We start from the raw sequence: 16,471 nt of genomic DNA, 5'->3' as shown, positions 1-16,471 counted from the left end.
ATTAGATCTTCAACGAAGCTCTATTCTCTTGAACTCTACTGAGAAGGAGGTGGACTGGAGCAATCAGAATCTGCCTTACATTGCTGGAGCCTGAGATCCATTGGGCCCACACGGTCACCTGGTGCTTAGCTCTGCTAAGCCAGACTGAGACTGGAGCTGCTACTGCTGCTATGCCAGCTTGAGCGTAATGCGCAAGAAGCAGCCCAGCAGCCATGAGACTAATGTACAATTCGGTCCCATATCTTTAATTGGTGGTCCATCAGTGCTGCGGGCCCCTTCACCTGGAGCGTAAAACTGACCCACCCCACATCACTGCCAAACATGAGGCGAGCGTGTGTGCTCTTTCCATTTCACCACTGCTGTGAGCCCCTGCTGCCACTCAGGGTAGATGACTGGAATCTGGCATCTTGCCGCTACAACAGTGTACAGCAGAGATGATGTGTCTGCCTGGTACACATGCGATCATCCCCAAAACCAGTGCAGAATCAGATAAACTCCCTTTTGATGTCCTGATCTCCCGGGGGCCATCATTCAGGAAGATAGTCATCAGAATAACTTGCACTAGCTGCAAAGTCACTTTAACCCAGAAAGACGAATCTCAAGCGTACCATTGTTGAGCAAATCAACACCGACCACCGTCCTAGGCCTTCACTGATCTGACGGTCCCCTCGCAAAAACCCTGATCACGCAAGAGACTATGATAACTAATACATCTAAACCGGCAGAGGTGTGTGCACAAGTGTTCCAAGATACTGAACTTGGCTATTAGGGTCAAATATGTCAGCCACTAGGCCCAGAAAACGCGAAGTGTACTTATTTGGACAAAGCAAAGTGTCATAGGGCATCCGAAAATTAGTAAGTTAGTAAATATATTGATTTAAAACAATTTATTGCATCTTTATTTAAAAAATATAGCTTCTTAAATGTAATTTTAATGATAGGAGTACACATGTGCTGCATGAACGAATCGTTTGACCGTACACCACCCTCCAGAAGTAAGTCTTGAATGTCCGTCTTGCGCTATGCCCTGGAAGTCAGACCCTAGTGAAGAGGAAGTTACCATTAAGTGATCTCACATTATTACCTGGCTCCAGTGTTTGCAAGGACAACAGAAATGCATTTCACCAGGAATATCTAATCACCCTTGAGTGGACAGGACCCAGAACACTGGCCTGATTTACCACGTATATAACATAATCCTATGTTGAATGTGTTTGTGATTAGGCACACTTTGGGTCATTGACAGTGCCAGATATGTATTCACATACCTCATCTTTTAAAATCTCAGCAAATTAATCTTCAGGAAAAGGAGTTCTGAATAATTTTCCCAGACTAAAATTTATAAGGAGGCTGAACTTAATTTCCCCTGGATTTCCTCTTCTCATCCCGCTTGGGCCAGAATTTTAGAAACAGAGTTGCATGAGGCAGTGAAACAAAGCTGTGGCTGCATTTTTTAGAAGGCGGGAAACCACGCGCCTGACCACTGACAAATGTGGAATTATGACTTGGCGGCAACTTCACTGAGCGTGGGTGGCAGTGGTGCCATGAAGTGCAGAGCGGTCTGAGACATGTGGATTGCAGGTTGACTACCAGGAAGCAAAAAGCCCTTCCAGGATACATCTGTCTGTATTCGGTGTCAGCTAGCAGGCACTTAATATAGCCTTCCTTTCACCGGCTCCCTCTTTAGAATAATACCACCATTATCCTACTAGGAGATGTATAGGGCTCAGCAATCTGGTAGCCTTGTTAATACACATGGATTTTTCCTGACTTTTTGGGGGTAGGAAATAATTAATTTTGATTCCTCATTGTACACTTGACTTGAGCTGATGTTACTAAAGCCTTAGCCTTGGTGTGATGAGCAATGCTTGGCATAGCCCCCCCCCTTCCCTCACGGATTTAGGTAGAGCCCTGTGTGCAGTCTCACAGTGCAGCATAACACTAAGGCCTCCGTAATGTTATGCTGCCTGCACTAGTATGGCCGTGCCCCCGCCAAAACAGTCCATGACGATCCCCCACTCCCCCTAAAAAATTTGCACACGCCCATGATGCTGGGGCCTTCTCAATGCATTTATTCAGCTTGCATCACTCCCCCAACAAACTATGCACTTAACCAATATTACTATCACCCAATAGACTTACTGCTATTTGTTTTCAATTGTGGTAAGGTCAAAAACTGGGCTTACACTTCCTGTGACCTCTACCCAGATCTCTGAAGCAGGCACGAGCACTTCCATTAGGTAAGGCAATAACATCCATAGACCGCCACCTGGTGATGTTACTATTTTATAGCAGAAAGCCCCAGAAATGTTTTTTGGTTTCTGGAGAGTGCTATAAATGCATAATTGATTTTTGTGTGGTACTAGGACAATCACTGCATTGTTAATGAACGCACTAGTCTATAATATTTTATTCTACTGTTGATTGGATTCTTAGGATATGAGCCACCAATCCTCTTTTCGGGCCAGATGAGAACCCTTCAGGACTTCGAATGATTTCACCAGTGTTAATATTACAAAAGTGCTAAAAAAAAAAACCTTCCTCTTAAAAAAAGAAAAAAAAAATGACTCTATAATCAGGGGTGGAAAGGTAGGTCACAAGGCCTTATGACCTTGGCTACTCGCACAGAGGGGGCCCATTTAGATAGACACTTTTTAACTCTGGCATTCTGGCATTTGATGAGTGAGTAATATCAAGTGTCTCAAAAGCTGGAGGTGGTCCTTACCTACCTGGAACTTCTGGAGGGCCTCACACTCATAAATTCAAGGTTACTGAAGATAAAGTGATAGAAAAAACTGAAGAGCAGGTTCTTACACGAATGTCAAGTACATGTGAAAAGTGCAGTCAGAAGTGGGATCACACATCTGCTGGCAGGTAGGTGCCTGCTATTTGCAGATGATTCAGAGAGCTGTCATAGGGTTGACACTATATAGTGTCAGGAATAAATATTAGACAAGTGCCATGGGCAGGCTAGATATGGTAGCTTTGGTTTAACACAACAAAGTGCAGAGATATGTACTTGGGGCCAGACAATATTAAGCAGAAGTGAAGGCTGGGTGTGATCAGTTGTGGTTGAGGACACTTGGATGGTGGAACTTCCCGAGCCCAGGCCTTGCTCCTTGTGCAACAAGTGAGCAATGTAGAGATCTAAATATAGTGGTTGGGGAAGTATCTCCCTCGATTTTGCGCTTTCTGATGTTCTTATGTTGGCTTGATTTTGAACTTTGTGTAAAATGTATTTAGAAGTTTTTAGATTTAAGTGTTTAGTCTGAAGTGCAGCATTCTGTGGGCCTTCTGCTGATGACATCACAAATGAAGATACCTCTGCACTGTTTAAGGGTTCATCAGGTGTAAAGACAACATACGTTTGTGTTCACCCAATCTGGCCCGCCCATGCGTAATGATTCTAAAATGAGTATTGAGACCTTTTGTGACATCAGTGACAAGATGTTCCTTTAATCTGATACATGTGGGTGCCGGCAAGAAAAGAAAAGGCTGTCTACATAGTAGCCTTTGCTGGCGAGGTGTCACCTGGGAAATTTTCTCCAGCTCTGGAGGCCACATAACTATAAGAACAAATAGGCAAGCCACAAAAATATTGCATTGTTCTACTGCTTAATTTCTGCAGGTGGTTGCTAATGGTGGGCACCTGAATGCCTTTATTGGAAACAGGACTTACTTTTTACCATCAGACTTTGACGCTGAGCAAGAGAGAGAAAGAGAAAGGTTGAAAAACCTTTCCCTTTCTGTGGGGAGAGAAAGGGTGAAAAAACAACCAACAAGAGTGAGATAAAGAGGCCAGAACTATAGATAGAGGGTGATGGAAGAAATAGGCTCGAGTCGGACTCACGGCTAAGCAGCCTTGTTATTTGGCAGGTCCTGTATTCGGCAGCATTGGTGGCAGGAGCCTCAGAACAAAACCTGGCCCTAAACTCAGCCCTGCATGGTTCCAACTAAAAGACCGATGAGTGAGGTGCAAGGATGTATTTATTGCACCTACCTCCTTCACTGGATTGCAGTCATTGTGCCTCAGTCTTTCAGTGGAGGTAGGGCGGTAAAATGAAGATCTGAAGGAGCCATTTCCATTCTTAAAGGGAATTTAACATCCTACATGGCTGCAATTTTCAGTGAAGGGGGCATTTTGGAGCTAAAGCTATCCATTAGTGGCACAAAACGTGAGCCATTGACCACTTTGGAATGCCCTGGTGCAGAAGCGGGCGCGATACTACGGAGTGCATAACGCTGAAGGTGGTGTTTATGTAGAGTCTGTTTGTTAATGGTAAATAGAGGCCAAATATGGCTAACACTCATTTGTCACCGAATTGTAAGTGTCTATGAAGTGTAGGTTAGGAGTGATTGGTTTGGCTCAACAGATACAAACATGTCACTTTGACAACATGTGTTAATTGTCTATTGTGTTTGTAAGAGTGTTTGTTTTGGCAGACATCGTTTCTGCACACAAAGCAGCAAGTTGCAAAACCATCAGGAAATACACAGGTGATGCTATGTCGGCTGATTATACAGTAAGCATATCAGGCTGCTCTCTGTAGGAAGATTGTTGATTTAAAGTAATTCCTACTAAAGCCGGAACGTTTGGCACTAATAAGTCTACGGGGACTAATAACATTTCTCCCCTTCTCATTGTCTGTAAACCTAGACCAGGGCCGTTTAATTTTAGATGTGAGAATCAGAGACTGGGTGTTTCTCAATTTCTTTCCAGTAGTAATTTTTACAAAAATATAAAAATTCACTTAAGTAGTGGGGAAGTGATAAAAGCCTCGCCATGCACGGTGAAATTCCCACTTTCTATTTTAGGCAAGTGATTGCTCTAAGAGTATCAAAACTTTAGTTAAGCAACATTATATCCCTGGATCGGATCCAATACAGTACATATAATCCTGCAGACACATTCCCATAGGGCTGAATTCCTTCCTTGTGGTATCATCCCCAGGATTCTGGATAATCAGCCCAAGAGCCACAAGAAAACCTACTAACATCTAACTGCTGCTCAACGAGCGAGCCTTAATTGTGTCCTCCTTTTAATCGCCTGTCATCCACATCTGGAAGTCCTATACATGATTGCTGTAAACCTGCAACCAATCCCCCACGAAGACGAAAGGCTGATGGCAGTCTTCCCAGAAATTCTCCTGCTGCTCTTCAGACAGCCAACCAATTTGTGTCAAACTATCAAAGGCAAAATTGATCGTCTTTGCAACAGAATACAGAAAAAGCCCAAACAATGCATATGTTGAAGAATCAGACATAATCCACCTTAACAAAATCTGAAACAGTTAGGCTTTTTTGACAAAACCACCAGCCAACCTATTAGATAAACTATGTATTGCAGTCCCTAAAATTTGTGATCCGGTCGCTGTAAGATTGAAACAACAAACGAATTGAAGAGCCAAAAAACAGAGAGCAGTTTTCTATGGCTCTCTCTAGGGATTGTTTAGAAATACTATGGTTGGGTGTAAATACTACACCCAGTCCTCCGAATTGTGTGGGATTACCTGGTTCCTACAAATTTCCCCTGCACAATTTCCTTTAGATGTTACCTGGAAGAATTTGTGAATGGAAAAGTGTGTAGATTTCTTGTGCAGTGAAACGGCATCCACACATTGGTGCCCATTCCGCTGTCATTAATTCAGAACAGGGTGGTATTTCTATGGTAAGGAATCTGCAGCTAGAAGTCCCTACCGGGTTCCCTTCTTTAATATGGATTGTGGTCATCAAAATGCAAAAGTTGTATGTACCACTTTCCTCCTAATCTCAGAAAAGGCCATGATGTGTGCAAAAGAGTGAGTACACCTTGTAATTTTCTGAGCTTTACCTATTATCCATTTAAAACAGAAAATTCCTGTACTTTTAAAGTTACATGTTACTGTTGCGCTTCCTTCCTACAACTTATAAACTTAAGTGTATCCATATGGTGCAAGGAGCCGGCCTCATTCTGAAAGCAGAAAGCATGCAAACTAAGTATGTATTCGCCAGATTAAAAACATCCTCCTTTCAAAATCGTAGATTTGTATTTTAGTTAAAACCGAATGTAAACGAACAATTTAACAGCGCTGGATATAAAACCCTGTAACTATATTTTAAATATGTAGTAGCAGCTGAACTATATTATGTAACAAGTGAATTGTACTAACCTTGTAACCTTATACTAAGTGACAGTGGAAATATAAATGCTTGACATTGCCATTGCGCATGTTCTCCTGGAGCTCTGAACAATCCCAGAGGCTTCTGTTCCTCTATCAGATCTACTCAATTTACATTTTGCATCTTCTTTCGTGCCAGTGTTTGATTTTTATGTATATGTATTTGCAAGTTCACATACAGAACGTATATCCTATACCTAAGCATGTACTTACAGAGCACTTTTTCTTTTGCTTGTAGGTGGTTTAATAGTATGTATTTATTTACCCACCCCCCCCCACAGCTGTTCACGTATGCATGATCGCGTCAGTGTTCAAATTAATGCACCACACACCAGTGCGCTCTAAATTGTGTACATAAGGCATATATTTGCGTTAATGGAAAAGATTATTTTGTACTTTGCTCTTATTTTCTATATAATTTATGTAATTTCAAAGTAAATTGTGAAGAATGTCGTTACAGATAGGTTTGTGCAAGACTTGGTGAACAGTGTGAATTTTTGGGTTATGGGCTCATATATTGCAGCAGCTCTGTTACTCATTTTTAGATCTGGTCTAAAGAGAGCTTTAAGTATTTTGCCAACCTCATGGTTTAAAAAAATTAATATAAATCCACACATGTAGTTGTTTCATTCAGCCCTCTTTAACCTTTGATCTGTTCAGGATAAATTCACTTCTTGCTTCCACACACCCCAAAACTCCCTGTGGGGTATTGGGTCAGTCCACTTCATCCTTTTGTTGGCTTGCAATAAAAGGGAGGGCATCTTGCCTGATCTCATGTACACCATTGCCTGAAAAAAGAGTTCACCTCAGTGAAAGGGTTGGTGTTACGAAGGTAATGGGGCAACCCTGCATTTTTATTCTTTCCCCATTTGTTTGTTTTTTACATATGTTTAAAAAATGAAATAAAAAAAAAACATGCATGCCAACCCTATAGCATTTGCGGTGGTTGTTGACCTAGGGTTTAGGATGTCCAGCTTCTAGGCACCTTCATGGGGTTGAAATGCATTTTTTGCATAAAGTCAAGTGAGGCTTTGCCTGCATCAGTGTGCGCTAGAGCCAGTGGCGATGGGTCCCCTGACGTTTCAGGCACCTGGCTTTGGCTCTTGTGCCACAAAGCTTGAGATATCTGTTTATGAGCTCAGTAGGTGAAACTTTTGCTGCCAATGATGTATATAAATACATACAATGATATACCGTTGCTCATTGATCACTGTCACTTAGCTGCAATTGCAAATCTTGACAACGTTTGTGGATGCAAATCTTCTGCGGCAATTGTTGCTTTGCTTCCCTTATGACAGTAGTTACATCAACAATATTGTTTGCCTTTGTTGTTAATATGAATATTGACTTAGTTTACACGCAATCTTGTAGCAGCATAAACATCATCCTGAAAGTACAACATCATACTTAAATATCAATAATTAAAAATGAATATTTGGGTGTGAATGTGTGTAATAAAGTGTATAGAGCAGTGGTTCCCAACCTGTGGTCCGGGGACCCTTGGGGCTCTTACAAAGCCTCTTCAGGGGGGCTGCGAGTGCTTAGAAATAAAAATAAAACAGAATGATAAAGTGTGTGTAAAGTGGCTAAATGTACAATTGAAAATTTTAAAATGTACTGTAAATGTAAAAAATAAATAAATTAGAGGCTAAAACTTTAAGTATCCTCAGATTGATTTGTTGGAGCAGTGTAGGTCCATCAAACTGAATATATTATGGACAATGTGAAGCTTCAATTGAATTTAGAAAAGCTCTAACCTTCCTATTAAAATTTGTAATTTTTTATTTATATTTGCTTACCAATTAAAGTGTGTTATCTTTTGTGTATATGTGAATGTTTCTTTATTTTTTGTGTATAGTTTTGCAGTTCAAACAACTGACAATGTTTAGGCCGGAGTCTCCATCTTCCATTAACTGCTCGGTGGAGGGATCCCTGGATTCCAAAATGGATTCAGTGGGGAGTCCCCAGTTTCTAGTAATGATAAAGTGGGGATCCATAGAAGTCAAAAGGTTGAAAACCATTAGCATAGAACATTTGTAACTACTGTGTGAGAGGCATCGTGCTAAAGGTGCTGACAGTGAGCCATGAGGAGAGGTGAACCCCCTCACTCTTGCTACCAGAACTTGCAGGCTCTCGTTTCCTCCAGGGTGTAACGCAACCGTCTGTAGAACCAGTGCTGCATGGGGGACTCCCATTGGTTGCCTCTGCTTTCTCCAAGGCCTTTAACCCCCACGTCAGTCCCCACTCCACCATTGCAGTTGTGGTGTCCTGCAAAGCCTACGCCATGTATAAGGAGTCACTCAATACATTTTGTGTAATGCCACTGCCCACGCCCTCTGCAAGGTGAACAGTGTGCCTGCATGGGATTTATTGTATGGGATAGTACTGTAGCATTTGTGCCGCTTTTCATGTCCGGACATTGGCCCGAATCACTTTCAGGTGCTCGACAAAGCGGCTACTCCATTCGTTGTGCAAGTTCATTAGAGTACGGGTGGATAGCATGACTGTTGTGGGGAGGGTTTTGTTGTCATGCATAAGTCGGAAGTGCACTCCACAGACGTTACCATGAACCTATAGTTGCGTGTAAAGAAAGTGTGAGGTGCATAAGAGTGATACATCCATATAGGCCGTCTTCGAGTAAGAGGTTACGCAGTTTGGCTATGGGAGGTCACCTTGTTTCCGAGCCATGGTGCATCTCAAAGACGGATTTCCACTTGCTTTGCCCACTTTAATGCTTTCAGTGTTAATGGTTTTTCCTTTGTTTTCTTTCCAGCCTGCGTCTTCCGGTATAATGCCCTGTCACTCGTATATCTTCTCTACTTGCTGCTTCTACCGTGGTTCCTTGGTCCAAGTGAACGCAGCATTCGAGGTAATAGTCAAAAAAAATTCTCGAGATCACTGTTAATTGCAAAATGAAACTGTTTTTAAGGAAATGATTTATACCTGTCATTTACAAAAATAACTTGAATAAAATTGTCATAGTTATTCACTTTGACTATTTTGTCATTTTCCAGTATCAGCCTCCCTCATTCTGCCGTTACGTAGGTATGTAGATATAAAATATATGTAAATAGAAACTGAAGACTAGGAAATGTAGTGTGGAAAAATGTCAGTTAACTGACAGATAGACAAGTAGTTTATCCAGCGACCTACGTCTATGTATGCCAGGCCTGACGCCGGGGTAGTAATTTACATAGTCCAAGGGTGTATGTTGGACCTGGAATTTCAATTTACAGATCAATATTTTCTAAGAAATTCATTTTTGCAGATTGCACTGTAACTTACATTTTTGTGGTCTGCATTTCCAGATGGAGCCCTCATAAGGAGGGTTCCCCTTTCTCGTCAATATTTCTGCTTCCTGTCTCTTCATCCTTCCGCCATTTCCTCCCCTGCTGTCCTTCGTCTTCAGCTGTGCACTCTTCTAGCCCTTCATTTCTCCTTCACTCTTTTCCATCACTCCCATCTGTTTTTTTTTTTATAAACACTAAGCCCATTGTCGACCATATTTTTCCACCTGCATCATTTACCTAACCATGTAACGTTGCATTCTGATATCTCATCTATTATTGTGCCTCTTTTTTTCCCTTTATCATTTTCTGTCTGCCTTGGTCTGTCATCCATTTTCTGTGTTTTGTACTCACTTTTTAAACTACTTAACTATTTTATTCCTTTTTTCTTTTTATTCCTAACATTCCGCTCCTCTCTCCTTTCTTTGCTTGTGTGCCTATTCCTCTCTTAAAACTTCACACAGTTTCCCTTTTGCAACCCTCCATTCTCTATTTTAGATCCCCCTTTTTAATTTTATTTCCCACCTCACCAATGTCCTTTGGCTTGCTTCACTGTTATTGATATACTATGGTTTTCTTCCTACACATGCATAATGTACCTCACCTCCTTATATTTACACATCTCTTTCCCATCTCCATGTTCTCCTGTCTGGCCAGAGAGTCTTATTTAGTGATACATCTACAGACCGCAGCTCCTTTTTCAACACAACTTTTAAAATGTTCTCCCAAGCATTCATCCTAAAAACTAAAGTGGACATGTTGCCACATTTGATTAAAAAAAAAAAATAGACCCAACTCCCACACATCCCTTTCCTCTTTGAGGGAATTTCTCAAATCTATTGTTGTAGACCACCATAAGGTGATTTGTCCAGCAGAATGCTTTATTAGGGGTGTCTGGTAGGGCAAGACTAGTTACTTATATATAATTCGCACTTAATTCTGAAAACTGCAGACAGCGGAGCTGCAGTGCTATCAAACCTGGCCACGACCGGAACAACTCACAACAACAACAAACCTTGAGGATGCCTGTACTGCAAAATACCGTAATAGGCCACTACTGCTCAACTTCATGCCTCTCGTGATGATCTGACCTGAAGTTTGCAGTGCTAGTTGTCGGTTCTTCCATGGTCATTCAACCGAGACAAACCCTATTGTCAGTTTTCCATGTAATGGGTCTTGTGTAAAGTTGCTTTCCTGTCTGTGGGTTTCCAATTCATTATCTACACCTACAAAACCAGGATATTGGGCAACTTTCCCATTATGATTTGTGTGAGATCAGTAAAACTCAAAGCTATGCATGGGAAACCGTAGGGGTTTCACTTTCACCTAAGCATTTACTTCTCTCCCGACCTCATCCACGTACCTGAAGAGCCACTAACTGTCTTTTAGTATTTTTGTTATAAGTGTTACAACTTGGTATTTTCTGGCAAATAATGTTTACTTTCTTGGAGGAGCTCTTAGTGCGTGTTATTGCAGTTGGAATGTGAGGTCTAGCAGATGTCACCACAGACAGAAATGTTTGTGCTAAAACCGGTCCAGTTAAGGAGATTTTATCCATTTTGTTTCGTCTCCATCTGCCTCTTTGCTCGTTCTCATGTAATGGTGCAGCATATTGGTATGTATCTGTGGTGCATTAGGTTTGAGAAAGTGATTATAATTGATGGAAATAAACAAAAGACTTGTAACACCATCCTTACCTTGCTGCTGATGATATCCAGACCCCGTTCATAGCTTGCTGTAAACTCTCAAACGATGAATTTAAAAAAATCTTTTTTCTTGGCTTCTCCCTTACGAAGTGTCTGATGTGGACTGAGTCCACCTGGCCCAGCCACAGTGCTGCTCAAGCAGTGATCCTCCTGATTGGCTCGGACCAGCCAGTTATAAGATGTTCTGCATTTCTTTATACCACCAGACATTCCGTGTGTGAAGATCCCGTCAGTTTCTATGTGACATCTAAAAGTCTTTTGAAGAATATATTTACAGTCATGGTGGCTGGATACAGCAACGTCTGAGGCGCCTCTAGGAGCTTGTCAGTCAACAATCACCCATAGAGCAAAAGCCTGTATACAGAACACTCAAACACTTACTACACTTTCTATATCCTCCTAGCGCTGTTCAGTAAGACTGCTAGACTTCTTATGGGGGCGAAAAAACACCCAAAGTCCTTCTCTGACTAAAAAGTAAATGTATCGATCTTACACATTGGGGTCTTTTGCCCAGTTGGTCCTACCACCCCATCCCAAATACCTTAAGCAGCACAGAGGAACTATGGCTACCTGTACTCAGTACAGAACAAAAAAGTAGTGCATGGGTGTGTAGAGTAACAGATAGGGCAGGAGCCATTCCAGGTACTTAAGAAATCCACATTTAATATTTTTAGTTCTAATCCAAGTGTGAATCAGTGACGATCCTGAACATCTGGCATTGTGAGCCTCTGCTGGACAACCTTTATGCACAGTTTGTATGTGCTTACCCTCCACAAGGGGACTATTTTTCATAGCATTTAGCCTACCAAACTCCATATGAAACCATTCGGAGCTCCTTTAAACAACTGTAATGTTATCACCGATTTTTGGCCAAGTCAAGAAATCACGATACCAAACAATATTGAATTATATCTTCGTTTCAGAGATGGGGGCCTGGAAGAAACAGCCAAAACCTCAAGCTCCCTGGTACCAGCCAACCATGCAGTTCTATTTACAAAAAAAGCTTGAATAAACATTGGCAAAGCCATTTCGTTTGTGCGTGTTTTTTTTTTTTTTGTCTTGCAACAATATTTTACAACAGATTGTCTAACTGGCTGATTCCACCATTTCTACAAAAATAAAGGTGGCTTTGTGGCTGTTTAGTCGACCATTTGGTAACATCAAAATATCCACTTTGCCCATGCCCTAAAATGTCTCCGTACCCAAGGTTAACCGATGGCTTCTTGTCATTCCGGACACATTATTGCAGTCTAGTCTCTCCTTCTTTGAAATATTGTTGTCTGAGAATTTAGATACAATTGAGGTGAAAAGACTGCAACTCCCAGAGTACCTTGTGTCTTTAAAGAAGAACCCAGACCTGGAAAGCAGTATGTTTCACTATATGGAATCATTTGGTAACCATACGGTTGCCCTCTTTTATTCTTTATTTTCTTATCTTTTTTTACTGCCCTTCCTTGTCTGACCTCTCTTGTGCCCTTAGCTCGCCCAGAGTCTCATCCACATTTTCTCATTATCAGTTCATTTCTCATGTTTGTTTTTCTGAGCTGTAGAGCGAAGGCCCAGCAGACAGCACTTGACGTTTCTTTATTTCACTTTTATTTGAAGTACCCTGCCTTTTGCAGTCTGTTCAACAGTTGTACTGTGAAGGAGGGACCAAGCACTGATTGATTCAACTTAATCAGTGCCCGTCCGCTGCCCCAAACATGACATAGGTACTATTTTTTTGTTTTTAACTTTTAGTGCTCTGCAAACGGAAGGCTTGTGACTGTCAAAAACACGCACAGCAGGACAAACAAAATTGCAACGTTTTATTTTTTATAGCTAGCTTTCTTTTATGTTGCCAAGTTGTCTTTTCTCACTTTTCACTCAAGTTTTGTTTTTGTTTTTGCTTGTGGGTGCTGTTCTCAATAGATGAGGATGACCTTGTTCTAAATATATTGCAAAGCAGCATTGTTTCTTTATGATGTGTGTTGGAAATGGACTTTCTAACAATGTGTAATTTCTGAAATGATGCTTCAACAAATAATTGTGCAGTACACCCCAATCCACCCCCCCTCCAGTCTGCCCCACACCAATCCACCCCATACCAATCCACTTCAACCCACCCCACCCCACTCCAATCCTCCCAACTCACCCAAATGTAATCTACCTCACTCCAGTTCATCCCACTCCAATCCAAACAATCTACACCACTCTAAAACAAACTGCCCCACTCCAATCCAATACAATATACCCCATCCACCACACTCCAATCTGCCCGGCTCCAATCCAAAACAATCTACCCTACTCCAATCTGCCCAGTCCAAAACAATCTACCCTACTCCAGTTCAAAACAATCTGCCTCACTCTAATCCAAAACAATCTGCCCCACTCCAGTCTGCCCCACTCAAATCCAAAAAAATCTGCCTCACTCCAATCCAAAACACTCTGCCCCAATCCAAAGCACTCTGCCCCACTCCAATCTGCTCCAATCCATTTCAGTCTGTCCCACTCCAACCTTCCCCACTCCAAATGACCCACTACAATCCAAAACAGTCTGCCCCACTCCAGGCACCCCACTCCAATCTAATCCACCACACTCCATCTCAATTCTACCCACTCCAATCCACCACAACCCAACCCTCTACAGTCCAATCCACCCCACTGCAATCCAGTCCACCCCACACCAAACCTCCCCAAACCAATTCAGTCCACTCCAATCTAGCCCAGTCCTATCTGCCCCACTCCAATCCAACACACTTTACCACAATCTAATCCAGCCCAATTGACTCCAGTGCAATCAATCCCACTCAGTCCAATCCATCCCACTCCAGTCGAACCCACCCACTTTAGTGCCACCCACCCCACCCAACCCAGTCCATTCCAAGCAATCCACCCCACTCAAGTCCACTGCTACCCAATCCACCTCACTCCAATCCAGTCCACTCACAATACCCCAATCCATCCCACTCCAATACAATCCACTTTAATCCACCCCAGTCCTGTCCAATCCACCCCACCCCACTCCAATACAATCCACCCCACTCCAATACAATCCACCCGACTCAATACAACCCAGCTGGCTCCAATACAATCCATCCCACTCAGTCCAATTTCATCCCACACCAATCCAATTTCACACCATGAGTCCAGTCCTCCACAATCCATCCCACCTTAATCCACCCAGTACAATCCACCCCACTCCTTCCAGTCCAATTCACCCCACACCAATCCGATCCACTTCACTCCAATCTACTGTAGTACAATTCACCCCACCCCACCCCAATTCAGTCCACCCCTCCAGTGTACCCCACCCCAATCCACACCACCCTATTTCAAACCACTCCACACTAATCCGATCCACCTCACTCTACTCTACCCCACCCACTCTACCCCAATCCAACCCACCCCACCTGAGTTGAGTCCACTGCACTTCAGTCCAGTCCCTCCAGCCTACCATACTCCAATCCACCACACTACAATCCAATCCACCGCACACCACTCCACTCCATTCCAATCCACCCCACCACCTCATCCAAATTCAGTCCACCCCACCTCACTCCAATCAACACCCACGTCACTGCAATCCACCCCACTTCAACCCATCCCAATCCAACACACCCTACTCTAATCTACCCCAGTGCAATCCAAACCATCCCACAGCAGCCCACCACACCCCAATCCAGTCTAATACACCTCACCCCATTTCAGTACACCCCAGTCACTCCAACTCCCCCCACTCTATCCCAGTCCAGTTCACCACACCCCATCCCCGTTCAGTCCACCCCCTCCAATCCAGTCCATCTAATGCACCCCACTCCAATCCAATCAACTCAACTCAATCCACCCCACTCCAATCCAATCCACTCTACTCCACCCCAGTACACATCACCCCACCCCAGTTCAATCCATCCACTCCTCCCAAATCCAATCCACCTCACTTTATTCCAATCCAGTCTACCCCTACCCCACTCCAATCCACCCCACACCAATCCACCCCACTCCAATCCTGTCCACCCCACTCCAATCCAGTGAATCTAATCTAACCCTACTCCAATCCTGTGAATCCATTCCACCCCACCCAGGTCCAATCTAATCCACCCCACTCCAATCCAATCCACCCCACTCCAAGACAATCCACTCTACCCCAATCCACTCCAACCCTACTCGCTCCAGTCCAATCCATCCACACACCCCACTACATCCACCCCACTCCAATCCACCTACTGCAATCCAATTCCACCCATTCCAATCCACCCCACTCCAGTCCAATCCGCCCCAACCGACCCCACTCCAGTCAAGTGGATCCAACCCACACTCTAATCCAGTGAATCTAATCCACCCCACCCCAGTCAAATCCACTCCACTCCAATCCCCTCACCCCAGTCCAGTCTACCCCAGCTTATCCAAACCACCCACCCAATCCAAACCACCCTGCTCAAATCCACTCCAGTCTAATCCGCAGCAACCCCATTTCAGTCCACCCCACTCCAGTTCAATCCATCCTACTCCCATTCGCACCACCTACCCCACACTACCACAGTCCAATCCACCCCACTCTATTCCAATCCAGTCCACCTCCTCAATCCACTACAACCCACCCACCCTTTTCCACCCCACTCCACTACACTCTGTCAGAACTCTGACATTCTACTTCCCTTACTCCACTCCAACAAATCCATCCTACGACACTGTACTCCTGCACTCAACTCTGACACTCCATGCCACTGACTTTTAGCCATGCTGGACAGCAGCCACACTGGTGTACAACATGGCAATACACATTGCCAAAGCCAATAGCTCTTGTATAGGTGAGACCTATTGGCTTTGCCAATGCTTGTTTTAATTGTAGTTAACATTGATTAATGTTTAAACTAAAATGTGTACAATCCCGCCAGGGACCTTTGTAGTAGACTTCATGTGTGGATACTTGTGCTGAATGACTGTTTTCTAGACAAGCTTTTCTAACCTAATGCATACCTTTCATGCAGTTTCGTATGAGACAGGTTATATGTTTACAATTCAAAGAATACATAGTTCCACTGAGGGATAAAAAGATAAATCCCTGAATAGAGCTAGGAAAAGAGAGGAAAAAAAGGGGGGTCCCTGAGAGTCCAAATGAAACGGAACAAGAACCCTCACTCACCAATTGGTGACATGCTTCATCATCGGGCTTTGCTCCTCGTCAGGCCGGCACTGCAATGCTCGACTGGCCCCACGAGGGGGCTCTTTGCCGGAGACCTTTTTACTATAGATAGTTGCAGGTTGGTGTGTGCTGGAACGTGGGTTTGGTATGAAAAGGGTACTGTTAAAAATGGCTAGAGGTAAAAACAATGATTTA

The 16,471-nt window shown here is 43.2% G+C and overlaps 1 protein-coding gene across 4 annotated transcripts in view; it reads left to right on the top strand.

Moving 5' to 3' along the window:
• The window catches only part of PIEZO1 (piezo type mechanosensitive ion channel component 1 (Er blood group)), a 742,509-nt gene that overhangs the window by 169,716 nt on the left and 556,322 nt on the right, over positions 1-16,471 (top strand). For all 4 annotated transcript variants that reach the window (XM_069215849.1, XM_069215848.1, XM_069215845.1 and 1 more), the window contains exon 2: positions 8,932-9,027. In XM_069215849.1, coding sequence (XP_069071950.1) covers positions 8,932-9,027 — 96 coding nt within the window. The remainder of the gene's footprint in view (positions 1-8,931; positions 9,028-16,471) is intronic.

The sequence above is a fragment of the Pleurodeles waltl genome, chromosome 12 (genome assembly GCF_031143425.1).
Source record: "Pleurodeles waltl isolate 20211129_DDA chromosome 12, aPleWal1.hap1.20221129, whole genome shotgun sequence".
Taxonomy (NCBI): domain Eukaryota; kingdom Metazoa; phylum Chordata; class Amphibia; order Caudata; family Salamandridae; genus Pleurodeles; species Pleurodeles waltl.
Note: the sequence above shows the minus strand (reverse complement) of the source record. Positions and strands in the feature narration are given on the sequence as shown.